This window comes from Pecten maximus, chromosome 10 (assembly GCF_902652985.1).
Source record: "Pecten maximus chromosome 10, xPecMax1.1, whole genome shotgun sequence".
Classification (NCBI taxonomy): Eukaryota; Metazoa; Mollusca; class Bivalvia; order Pectinida; family Pectinidae; genus Pecten; species Pecten maximus.
This window is the reverse complement of record NC_047024.1, coordinates 26918919-26932193: the sequence shown is the minus strand read 5'-3', so window position 1 is coordinate 26932193 and position 13275 is coordinate 26918919. Positions and strand designations below refer to the sequence as shown.

The following is a 13275-nucleotide window of genomic DNA, read 5'->3' as shown; positions in this document are numbered from 1 at the left end:
AATTGGTCTCAAAACGCAATATGCATAACTAGGCACCAAGGGAAACTTACATATGAAATTTCAGAAAGATCCATTCATTACTTTCTCAGAAATAGTGATAACAAACTTCAATTGTCAAATTCCAAGATGGCTGCCTGTCGGCCATGTTATTTTCACATTGGTCTCGAAATGAAATATGCATAACTAGGCACCAAGGGAAACTTACATATGAAATTTGAGAAAGATCCCTTAAATACTTTCTCAGAAATAGTAATAACAAACTTCAATTGTCAAAATCCAAGATGGCTGCCTGTCGGCCATGTTGTTTTCCGATTGGTCTCAAAACGCAATATGCATAACTAGGCACCAATGGAAACTTATATATGAAATGAGAAAGATCCCTTAAATACTTTCTCAGAAATAGTGATAACAAACTTCAATTGTCAAAATCCAAGATGGCTACCTGTCGGCCATGTTGTTTTCAGATTGGTCTCAAAACGCAATATGCATAACTAGGCACCAAGGGAAACCTACATATGAAATTTCAGAAAGATCCCTTCAGTACATTCTCAGAAATAGCGATAACAAACTTCAATTGTCAAAATCCAAGATGGCTGCCTGTCGGCCTTGTTGTTTTCGGATTGGTCTCAAAACGCAATATGCATAACTAGGCACCAAGGGAAACCTATATTTGAAATTTCAGAAAGATCCATTCAGTATTTTCTCAGAAATAGTGATAACAAACTTCAATTGTCAAAATCCAAGATGGCTGCCTGTCGGCCATGTTGTTTTCCGATTTGTCTCAAATCGAAATATGCATAACTAGGCACCAAGGGGAACCTACATATGAAATTTGAGAAAGTTCCCTTCAGTACTTTCTCAGAAATAGCGATAACGAACTTCAATTGTCAAAATCCAAGATGGCTGCCTGTCGGCCATGTTGTTATCCGATTGGTCTCAAAACGCAATATGCATAACTAGGCACCAAGGGGAACCTACATATGAAATTTGAGAAAGATTCCTTCAGTACTTTCTGAGAAATAGCGATAACAAGAATTGTTTACGGACGGAGGGACGGATGGAGGGACGGACGGACGGACCACGGACCACGGACGCAGGGCGATTTGAAAAGCCCACCATCTGATGATGGTGGGCTAAAAATCATTAAATGATAAATGATCACAAAAATTGTGTGACATGGATAAATGATCACGAAAATTGTTTGGAGATTGATAGATAACAGACTATGGACGAAAGGAGATTTGAACAGCCTCCACCACCTATTGAAAGAGAGGTAGAAATAAATAAAACACCTGTCAAACTATGGAAATGTTTTAATTTGACCTCAGTATTATTATACAAATTTTGTTGATAAAACCACAAAAAAAAATGTCTTCTTAAACAGCCCTCACCAATTTGGAAAGTTAAGTATGTGACAGATCATTTTATATAATTATTCACCAGGTATGCCATATTAATGAAAAATAATCTGATCATATGTTTTTATACAATGTTGATCCCCTGATCTGTGAAAACATTAATGTCAAATAAATTAGCCCCTTTTATAACATTCATTAATATTCAGGACTTCCCTTATAGCACAGTCGATATATTTGATTCTGAAAACATCTACAAATGTTTTGGAAAATAACAACTATTGATCTCTGACCTTCCTTGAAACATACATTGTACATGCATCCATCAAATTAAATTAATCTCAGCAGATTTTGACATACATGTATATGAAAAAATCATTCAAGGTTATATTCATCCACAAATCTCAAGGAAATCATTTGGCATCACTACAGTAGTTGTACAATATACATGAATACAGTACATCAGGGCCAGGAAACCACAATCTGATTGAAGTCCTGGCCGAGTTTGGAAAATTCAGTCGGTCCACTTATAATGAAGGTCCAGAACAGTGCTTGTTGCCCATGCTGAGTGTTAATTGTAGAGTCAACTGACTTTATAATGTATTGCATAGATGTACAATATGCCATTTTTCTAATGCAGGTATAAATATACTATTACTATTACTATCAATATATATTATACATAATGTATATTTTGAATGTGACAACAAAAAATTGAATAAAAAAAAAAAAAAATATATATAGTTATGATTGGAGAAAACTTCCATTTCATTGTCATTAGATAATAAAAGTTTAGCTACATGTTCAGACAGTCCAACAAACACACTAGAGTAAACCTCACATCTTATTGATAAGACTGCAGAACAGGTTGGACGAGTTCAGTCGACAGTTCATGACGTTGGAAACCCACGAGAATTTTATTGTAATTAAAAGTTTAGAAAGTTCAGACAGTCCATTGAATACATGTGGGATAACCTCTTATCTGACTGTTGGACTACTTTTAAATGTAAATATAAGTCGGACAAGTTCAGTCGTCTATCGTTGGAAAACAACAAGGATCTCATTGTAATTAAAAGTTTTGAAAGTTCAGACAGTCCATTGAATACATGTGGGGAAAATCTCTTGTCTTATCCCATAATTGGAAACACGCAAGACTCTGCTCTTAACATGAGCAGAGCTAGTCTTGGGGGTTTTCGACGATGACAACAATCCAGAGAACATTTTATCAGGGGGAAGTACAGTCTGTCTGGTATGCAGAGCGAGATCTTGAAGTTGAGAAAATGCACTAAACACTTTATCAAGAAGAGTCACAATCTTCTGGTTGTGTAGATCAAGTTGAATTAGTTCAGATGTACCCAAGAACTCACCATCAGGTAAACTTATGATCAGGTTATTGGCCAAAAGTTCAGCTAGTTCAATGAATCCATAAAGTGGATCGATATCATGCATCTTTCTTTCCCGTACAGCTGCGATACCTAAGAAATGTCGGACTCACAGCAATGGTCTTCCCTATGTTGATCAGCAGGCCTTCACAGTTCCAAAGTTCTAAAACAAAATAAACTGATGGTGGTACATGTGTACTTATTGTAACTGTATAACAATATCATTAGGTATAGATACCTGGGTACAGAAATTCGTTATTGAAACCTATATATTCTAGTGTAGTGGGAGTGGACTCACAGGGTCGATCATCGGTGATCAGGTAGCTCAATTGGTAGAGCATCCAGCTAGTGTTTGGAGGTCCCGGGTTCGAACCCCGGTCTGGCCGCTAACGACTACATTTTCTCCTCTCCAGTGTTACAAAATTGGTGCCCAACTAAAATACCCACGGTGGTGGTATAAGGGTCTCGTGTGTCTTCGAGGGCAAAGACTTAGAAAAAAAGGAGGGAGGTGTGTAGCGGGTCACTGGACTGGGTCGATCATCGGTGATCAGGTAGCTCAATTGGTAGAGCATCCGGCTAGTGTTCGGAGGTCCCGGGTTCGAACCCCCGTCTGGCCGCTACATTTTCTCCTCTCCTGTTACACTAGCTATTTGAACAAGGCTCCCAACAAACCCTATAGTGCCTTCATGTTTGGACACAGGGATATGATTATAGCCTTATATTAAAAAATAGCCAGAAATACCTATAGGTATTCTGGCTATTTTTTGATATAAGACTAAACTTGTACATTTCCCTGTGGTTAGGGTTATAGCTTCAATATTCCTGACAAAAGGTTGAGTTGTTGAGTGAGGAAGAAGCTGTAATATTGTGATTTTGTTTTGTCTTTAACATTCTATGAAATGTATATTTTATAATTAAGCCACACAAACACTTAACAAAAATAGAGCTGTCAATCAAGCATGATATTAGTTGAATTTTAGTTTATTTTGACGAGACACTCAGCTTAGCCTAATAAGGCCTACCTCATGTACTGAACAAGGTGCTTACTAAACCATGGACTTAACAGTCCCAAATGTAGCCAGTAAATTTCACATTATCAATATATATTTATATATATATCAAAGTATTGCAAACCTGAATCAGAAATCTCTAGAATAACGACCGGAAATATCGCTATGCATCACAAAATCTATCCAATACAGAGCAAATTACAATGGACTTCCAGATTGTTTAAAATAATCCGGAAATTGTATCCATACTTGGCTCTAAAAGTATGTATTATTCAAGATGGCGTCGCCCATTGAATGCGATGTGTGGTCAGATGACTAGTATACTTTTATGAGATTATCTATGATTTGATACATTTTATGGATAAGGATTGATCAGAGACAGCAAAAGGATGGCATCGAGTATAGATCCACGAGATATTTCTCGCCGAAAAGCCCTCAAAGTAGCGGTTTCCGCTCTCGTTTATGAAGTCGGCTATGAAAAAGCTGAAGAATCTGTTCTGGAAACACTTACAGAAATGCTGCAGAGTTGTAAGTTTGCGTACAATTATATATCATATTTATCACACCAAATTGTAGGCAATGAGGAGATATCGAGTTGTCTCAGTCATACTTTCTTGCGGTTTGAGCATGAATTACAAGAGGAGTGAGTCACGCGTAATTTTAGCCCGAGTTTCCTCTGGCCCTGACAACATAGCAGACATGGTGTCAAGGCCAGAGGAAACTCGGGCAAGTAAAACTTTACAGTGTATTTTAGATTTTTGTTTTTCCACCATGCATTTATTGTATCTCGTTTTCACCACTTCATCTAATTGAGTTTATTTGATAACTCTGCTTCCAAAGTTCTTTCCATTGTAAAAAAAAAACCAACTAACAAACGAATGATTAGCTGTATGGATGGATATATCATCAACTCATGTAACAATGGACACTGGTCAACGCCAGTGTTAAATGGACACTGGTCAACGCCGATGTTAAATGAACACTGGTCAACGCCGGTGTTAAATGAACACTGGTCAGCGTCAGTATTAAATGGACACTGGTCAACGCCGATGTTAAATGAACAGTGGTCAACGCTGGTGTTAAATGGACTGTGGTCAACGCCGGTGTTTAATGGACACTGTTCAGTTCGCCTGAGTTTCCTCTGGCCCTGTCACCATGATGACAAGGCCAGAGGAAACTCGTCTACAACTCATGATTGTTACTTGGCAGTTTGTAACCAGCTTTGTAGACTAGCTACCAGCCCCTAACTTTTTTGTCAGAATTGCTCTACTAAATTCTAATACTAGATTATCTCCCCCTAGTTTGAAACTAGAATCAGACAAATCCTCTAGACCAAAATTATAAACTTCAATTTAATTTCTAATCTTAATATTCTAGAGACTGGCGGCCAGTCTACCAGCTTTGATACCGAGTTGTATGTTAAAATTTCGTATTTTCTTAAATATGTTTTCAAATTGAATATCTATATATCTCATTTACAGTTTTAACAGAACTGGGACGCGGTTGCAGAAGTTATGCAGAGTTGGCCGGAAGATCTGAAGGCATGATGACAGATGTCTTCATGGCACTAGTGGATATGGGTACAGTTTGCCTATGGAATATTTTAATTGATTGTATTCCATATGAAAGTGTGTGCACTATGATTGTTTGTGCATGCAATGGTATAAATTGATAAAAAAAATATGCTTAGAAATCTTATATCTTACCATATAGAAAATTTTGATATTTTACTCACTTTAACATGTTTGTGTTCGTTATCAAGTTATACACCCTGGGTTGGGAAACTTGCAGTAGCAAATATGTATTTCACTCAAATATGTTTGCTACAAGTTGTATAAATTATTTTAATCTCAGAGTATAGATGTATAGTGTATACTTCTTTCTTCGACAGGTCAGAATGTGCAATCCATACAGTCACATGCTCGTCGGCTTACCAAGAGTGTCTTTTTGCCACGTAAGTATTTGTGTAGATAAACCTGTTCGGTTGACATTCCCTGGCTTGTCTAATACACTTATAGAGTAACAAGTTGACTACTTCATTTTACCGTAAGATATACTGAGGACATTTATCTTCTTTCTGGGATGAAGCCAAATTATCTTGATTCATTGATTAATATCACTTGTAACTTCCCCTAAGAAATATCTGTTCATACTTTGACCTTTAAAAAGCTGATATATTCCTACAAAGATTTACTTTTCAGAAAAATGCTATTTCATTGTGGAATATCAGCAGACCCAGCACAATAAACATCAAACTTGACTAAATGATTCAAAGTTCACCAAGTTACAAGCATTGTATTGTAAATCAGGTAAATGATGCAGGTCCATTAGGCCTCTTGTTACTATGACATATAGGACTGTACCTGGTATGTACTGTGTGGAAATGTTACTACGAATCAACATTTTTGAACACTTAAGCATTTTTTCAAATTATATTAACCAGCTAGAACTTCAGCTTTTCGTTAGCCAATAATTATTTAGTAATCATGGCATGTACAATGGTAGTAGGTTATTTTTAGCCCACCATCATCAGATGGTGGCTATTCAAATCGCCCTGCGTCCGTGGTCCGTGGTCCGTCCATCCCTCCGTCCGTCCGTCCGTCCGTAAACAATTCTTGTTATCGCTATTTTTGAGAAAGTACTGAAGGGATCTTTCTCAAATTTCATATGTAGGTTCCCCTTGGTGCCTAGTTATGCATATTGCGATTTGAGACCAATCGGAAAACAACATGGCCGACAGGCAGCCATCTTGGATTTTGACAATTGAAGTTTATTATCACTATTTCTGAGAAAGTACTGAATGGATCTTTCTGAAATTTCATATGTAGGTTTCCCTTGGTGCCTAGTTATGCATATTGCGTTTTGAGACCAATCCGAAAACAACCTGGCCGACAGGCAGCCATCTTGGATTTCGACAATTGAAGTTTGTTATCGCTATTTCTGAGAATGTACTGAATGAATCTTTCTGAAATTTCATATGTAGGTTTCCCTTGGTGCTTAGTTATGCATATTGCGTTTTGAGACCAATCTGAAAACAACATGGCCGACAGGCAGCCATCTTGGATTTTGACAATTGAAGTTTGTTATCACTATTTCTGGGAAAGTATTTAAGGGATCTTTCTCAAATTTCATATGTAAGTTTCCCTTGGTGCCTAGTTATGCATATTGCGTTTTGAGACCAATCTGAAAACAACATTGCCGACAGGCAGCCATCTTGGATTTTGACAATTGAAGTTTGTTATCACTATTTCTGAGAAAGTATTTAAGGGATCTTTCTCAAATTTCATATGTAAGTTTCCCTTGGTGCCTAGTTATGCATATTGCGTTTTGAAACCAATCAGAAAACAACATGGCTGACAGGCAGCCATCTTGGATTTTGACAATTTAAGTTTGTTATCACTATTTCTGAGAAAGTACTGAATGGATCTTTCTGAAATTTCATATGTAGGTTTCCCTTGGTGCCTAGTTATGCATATTGCATTTTGAGACCAATCAGAAAACAACATGGCCGACAGGCAGCCATCTTGGATTTTGACAATTGAAGTTTGTTATCACTATTTCTGAGAAAGTAATGAATGGATCTTTCTGAAATTTCATATGTAAGTTTCCCTTGGTGCCTAGTTATGCATATTGCGTTTTGAGACCAATCTGAAAACAACATGGCCGACAGGCAGCCATCTTGGATTTTGACAATTGAAGTTTGTTATCACTATTTCTGAGAAAGTATTTAAGGGATCTTTCTCAAATTTCATATGTAAGTTTCCCTTGGTGCCTAGTTTTGCATATTGCATTTTGAGACCAATCTGAAAATAACATGGCCGACAGGCAGCCATCTTGGATTTTGACAATTGAAGTTTGTTATCGCTATTTCTGAGAAAGTACTGAAGGGATCTTTCTCAAATTTCATATGGAGGTTCCCCTTGGTGCCTAGTTATGCTTATTGCATTTTGAGATCAATTGGAAAACAATATGGCCGACAGACCGCCATCTTGGATTTTGACAATTGGAGTTTGTTATCTCTATTTCTCAAAGTACTGAATGGATCTTTCTCAAATTTCATAAGTAGGTTCCCTTGGTCCCTTGTATTGCATTTTTGGACCAGTCTGTCCTGAAAACAACCTGGCAAACAAACAGCCATTATCGTTAAATCTCAAATTTCTTATATAGCTAGGATTCCCTTGTTTGAAAAGTACTGGAGGGATGTCTCAATTTGCACAGATTAGTAAAATGAAGGGAAAAGTAGAGAAAAGATCAATCTGACATGGAACCTATGAAGATCATTCAATGGTGGGCGCCAAGACCCCTCTGGGATCTCTTGTTTTTGTATCCAATGTTTCAGGATATGAAACACACAGAGCTATTGAAGTACACTGATTTCTGTTTCAGCGGCTCATACTGCTGCCCCACCCACCCTGAAGACACTACAAGTTGGGGACAGGCCCTCGCATCCTTCACACATTCCTGACCATTTACCGGCCTTCCCAGACTCCCACACCTATATCAGAACACTGGTGAGATTTCTGGTTCAACAGATTGTTAAAATAGAAAAGATATGCAGTGTTGAAATCTAAAAGTAAACATATAGACCTGTAAAGCAAATTCTTAATGTAAAAATGTGATTTCTTTTGCCAGTGTTGGCCATGAATTTCTGAAATAAGATATTAAATAAGAGAATTTGTTAGAGATGTAGATTCAACTATATATATGTTAGATTGAACTTTTGTGATGCTTTGTTTTGTAAAATATTAAATTTGTAATTTTGTGACCAGACAAACAAAGCTCCAGTAACAGAGTACCAGTTGGTGCGTGAAAAGGCTGCCTCACAGAAGCGTGATATTGAGCGAGCTTTGACACGATTTATTGCCAAAACAGGCGAGACACAGATGTTGTTTCCAGACAGTACAGAAGCATATCCTTGTAAGTACGGACATCAGAAGACCGAGACTTCCTTAATGTGATTAGTGTGCACATTGGAAAGTTTGTTAGAGGATCTTTACTGAAGCAAAACAGCTACATGTATGTATTATGTAAATAGTAAATTTAGGTGACATGGGTTCGATGGAGTAATATATCGCTTCTCGGCCTTTTGGCTAAGATCAAAGTGTAGTATCTGTTCTTTTCAGCTTAATATCTGATACGTACCCCACTGGGGTACTTCGATATATCATCAGATTATTTTTGGAAATACTCGGTCAATAAGCTTTTTTGATTAATTTTTTGCCACAGGATATAAAGAGGCAGAATGTTTACTTTATCATTGTTTGAAATCATTAGAGCTATAGATGACTGAAAATAAAATCAAAGTAAGCCATGTGTAATTGTTTTTTTACAAGATACTGAATCAGAAAATTAAGCTAGAACACATATTTTTTGTGTTGGTCCACTAAATCAACAAACCTTTCTTCAGTACCATTGTGGTGAACACAAGAAACCTGTTTAATGTTGAATTTCTGATGATACTTAATTGTTGAATAATGAATGGTTTCAGTGATTGCTGTCAAGTCCAGTCCCCTTCCGTATCTAGATGCTCTGTTGTGTAAGGAGCAAGACCTCGAGGACCAGGAATCAACCCATGGTGAAGATGAGAAAAAGGTCAAAGATCAGGATATAGGCCAACAGAATGGAGGTCAAGGTGACACTCAGGATGCAGAATCTATTGACAATCCATATATACGACCAGTCAAACTCTCTAGGATAAAGAAGAAAATCAAAATGGCCAGCTGATTAAATGAACATTTATGATGAAAATTTAATTAGTGGATATTGATGTTGAATCAGTGTATGTGTACTCCAGGATGTGTTTGATAGGCCAACATTAGCACATATGTACATGTATAGAGCTGTCTTAAGTCAGACAGAGGAGATTTTCTTCCAGACAAAATCAGGCAGATAATACATGTACCTGGGTAAACATGCTTTTCTCCAAACATGAGTGAGGCACTGCCGTTCCTTGTTGGACAGAAGATAACATGATTATTTTCTCCCAAACATTTGGTTGAGATAGACTGTCAGGCAGACAATTTTAATTGCTACTCCATGGTAGACAGGCAATAAGTATGATGAGATATTTTTCTCTCAACATATGGGAGAGATGTATATTGTCCTGTGTAAACAAGAAATATTTTTCTGTTCAGTATTGGACACATGGGAATTTTCCCCTCCAACATGTTGATAGGATATACATATGTATAGTCTCATGTAAGGCAGACTGATGTATACGAGGTCTGTTCTCCTGACGCGTGCGAGATACATTGTAATATATTTATACCCCAAGTCAGACAGGGGACACAAATTTAATCCCTCCCAACATATGGATATTAAGATACATATTTTCTGTTCCATGTAAAACACAGTTGCCAAGCTTGGGTACAAGGCATAACTAGTATTTTCTCCAACCATGGACAGAGTCGTCCTCCATTAGTTTGATGGTGCAAGATTTTCTGTCTTGCCCTTTAGTGAAGACAAACTGCTACTGATATGTTGTAAGAACTAGTCTGCCGCTCAGTATAAAGTATGAATATATTTACATTGACTATGAATTAGTGTAAAAAACAGATGAAGGTGCTCAGATTAACTAAGAAAAAAAAAGGAATGCTGTGTTTTCAATTGTTGCAAAAGGATTACATATCCTCAAATAAACATACCCTTCAGAACTGATAGCTGTTTTTTACTTGGTTACTGGTTCTTCAAAATGTTTCTATTCTTGATCTACAATTTTCCCCCCCTGGTTATTTGGTGTTAGATTTGAACTTAAAGGAATTTCAACTGATGTAATTGATGTACGATAACCTTTATCTTGACCCGTTATAAACCAATACTTTCATTTCAATATTGAATAAATATTGTATCTTCAAAAACTAAGGATTTCTTGATTTAATTAACTTGTCCTCAGCCTTGAACTACTATGGAACATCTTCTAGGTCACCTGAGACAAAGATCTTAATTGACCTATTCTTAATGCCTTCTGTAAACAATTTAAATGTTTATAGTAGGAATCACATATTCGAGCACAATTTGTTTCATTGCCATTGGAAATAATACAAACTAAATGATATTAAGATTATCAATATGACATAGCAGTTTGATTGTATGTACATTTTGGCCCTGATTGACCCCCAGGTGCTGATGGGCGGGGCCTAAAAGGGTCAAATAGACTAAAAATATTTCAGGACTTGGATGGCTATTAAGGCCTATGGGCCTCTTGTTTTGCTCACCTGGCCAAACGGGCAACTAGAGTTATACTGTGACGTGGAGTCTGCTTTCAATTTGTCTGTCCAGCATGAACTTTTCCATTTAAACAACTTCTCTTTAACCAAGAGTCACAGAGTTATGATATTTTTGGTAGAAAGCTTCCTGGGATGAGACCCGACAGAGTTTGTGAAAAGAAATAACATTGATCCGTATTCAAGGTCACAAAGGTCAAATTTGTTAAAACATGTTAACATCTTCTCATTAGCCAAAAGGCCTAGAAGCACAATATTTTGCAGATAGGTTCATATGATGAATCCTGGACAAAGTTTGTGAAAAGAAATTGGCCTTGACCTATATTCAGAGTCAATCAGAGTCAAAGGGTCATTTTATAAAAAAATAAAACAACTTCATATCAACAAGAATACCACGTAATAACTGTAATTATATGTCTTATCCCAAATGTCAAGTAGGCAAACTTAACATTCAACGAAATTCCAAAAACAACCAAAAACCTCCACTTAACACTTGGTTGTATGGAAGTACCCTGTATTATAAACATATGTAAATATTGATTCGTTGCAAAACAAATATCAAATTTTGCAAATCACCTATTCTCAAAATTCACCTAAATACATAATGTATGCAATTCCAAAAATCACTCTTTCTGAAAAGAGATATGAAGATACATGTCACCAGATATATTATAGAATTCATTCAGATTAGGCCATAAACTAATAATTTTGCAAATCAATTGAAAAAGCAAACAAAGAAATATATATATCAATTTCTCAAAATCTAAGGTTTTTAACCCAGAAATACAGCAAAAAATACAATTGATATAATCTGTAAGGTGTATTCAGATGTCCATACTACAAGGTTTGATTGGAATAACATCTATACTTTTTAAGAAACTGAGCCAAAACTTTGAAGTCCAGATTCCCAGTATCCCCAGTTTCAAGAGTCACCAGACGAGATGTACTGGGTGATATTCGGTAAATGAAAGTGTATCGAGATGTCCACTATGTGACATGCCAAGTTTGGTTGAAGTTGGACCTTTACGTTTTGAAAAATGGATATAAATGAAAACCTTCTTAAAGTGAAATGTTGACGACACCACCTGAAAAGTCAATTTGTTGTGTGGAGAACGCTATCTGCATTGTACATTGGCAGTGGCTAGCAGGACCAGGTCAGCGTCGCCGAGGATGGCCAAGGCAGCAGAAAAATCTTCATACTGGGTGTGGATGAAGAAGGACAAAAGTAGCTGGACACCCATAATTGACTGATCATCACTGTGGACCCCATATCCTGAGAGTAGACTGAGCTAGGGGTCAATACACACGATAAAGTAAGGCCTCAACCGAGGACACCAGCAGTGACATAGATCTGTATATAGGTAATCACAATCAAAGAGTTGTCAGCAGACAAGTGGGTTAATTTGCTAAGTGGGTTGAAATTATCAAAGTAGGTCAAAGGTCATCAAAAGTAGTACCAATGGAAAGGTATTGTCACAACGAACACATCAAATATCTAAACTATATCCTTATTAGTAATGGAAAGGTATTGTCACAACGAACACACGTCAAATACCTAAGCTGTATTCTCATTAGTATTAACGCAAATCTTAACCAAGCTGTCTACAAACGATGACAATAGTAGAGCAATAGGTCCCTGGACTTTGTCCTGACAATCTAAAAATCAATGTCTGTGTATGCCATTTTGTGGATGATAGTCTACTTGTGATCTTTTGATATTGTGCAGAAGCAGTCTGATTTGGTTGTAGGTCTTCCTTAGTCTTCCAAGGACAAGCATAAACCTAGAGGTTGTTCAGATTTTGATCCCTCCATACCAGGCCTACTCTTTTCTTCTGTTCTGATGACAACCATCTATCTAAAATTGTCTGTCCGTTGTCCAAAGCTACGTTATCCTAGCTAGTCAAATGGCTATTAAAGTCTTTAATTTTGTTGCAATATACTCCAAAGAGGCAGACAATACTATAATGTATCTTTGGATTTCAAAGACATTATATAGCATATTAAATTCAATGCGGACATTTTGTATTGGATCCTGTAGTGATTAACTGAATATTTTGTTATACGCTTACATATTTGTGTATTTATCTCTAGTCATATATTTATAAATTCAAAAGCAGGATCGATACATCCTAAATGTATCTTTTACCATTTGCACTTCAATTTTGAGCCAGAATGCAATATTGCTCCAGAGCTAGATTTAGTTCTAAAACGGTTTCTTTCTCAGATTTCTTGTCCATGAATATGAGCCCAGGAGTCCTGGGGTGGGTTAGATGTTTAATAGAATAACAAATTGATCCAGAATAAA

At 36.8% G+C, this 13275-nt stretch overlaps 1 protein-coding gene and 1 non-coding gene across 2 annotated transcripts; both read left to right on the top strand.

Moving 5' to 3' along the window:
• The first annotated feature begins 4012 nt into the window (after window positions 1-4012).
• Window positions 4013-10412, top strand: LOC117336191 (transcription initiation factor TFIID subunit 8-like). Its single transcript, XM_033896643.1, has 6 exons — window positions 4013-4275; window positions 5229-5327; window positions 5639-5701; window positions 8134-8258; window positions 8517-8664; window positions 9236-10412. The coding sequence occupies exons 1-6, from the start codon at window positions 4137-4139 to the stop codon at window positions 9469-9471; spliced, it is 810 nt and encodes a 269-aa protein (XP_033752534.1). The 5' UTR covers window positions 4013-4136; the 3' UTR covers window positions 9472-10412.
• LOC117336949 lies at window positions 8818-9002 on the top strand. The gene has a single exon (XR_004534728.1). It is a non-coding gene; the product is annotated as a U2 spliceosomal RNA (small nuclear RNA).
• Window positions 10413-13275: the final 2863 nt, after the last annotated feature.

Bases quoted from the DNA above. Each gene is read 5' to 3' on its own strand.
- LOC117336191 (XM_033896643.1), top strand. From the start codon at position 4,137: ATGGCATCGAGTATAGATCCACGAGATATTTCTCGCCGAAAAGCCCTC. The intron at 5,328-5,638 runs GTACAGTTTGCC...TTTCTTCGACAG, and splicing joins CATGGCACTAGTGGATATGG to GTCAGAATGTGCAATCCATA. The intron at 8,665-9,235 runs GTAAGTACGGAC...GAATGGTTTCAG, and splicing joins CAGTACAGAAGCATATCCTT to TGATTGCTGTCAAGTCCAGT.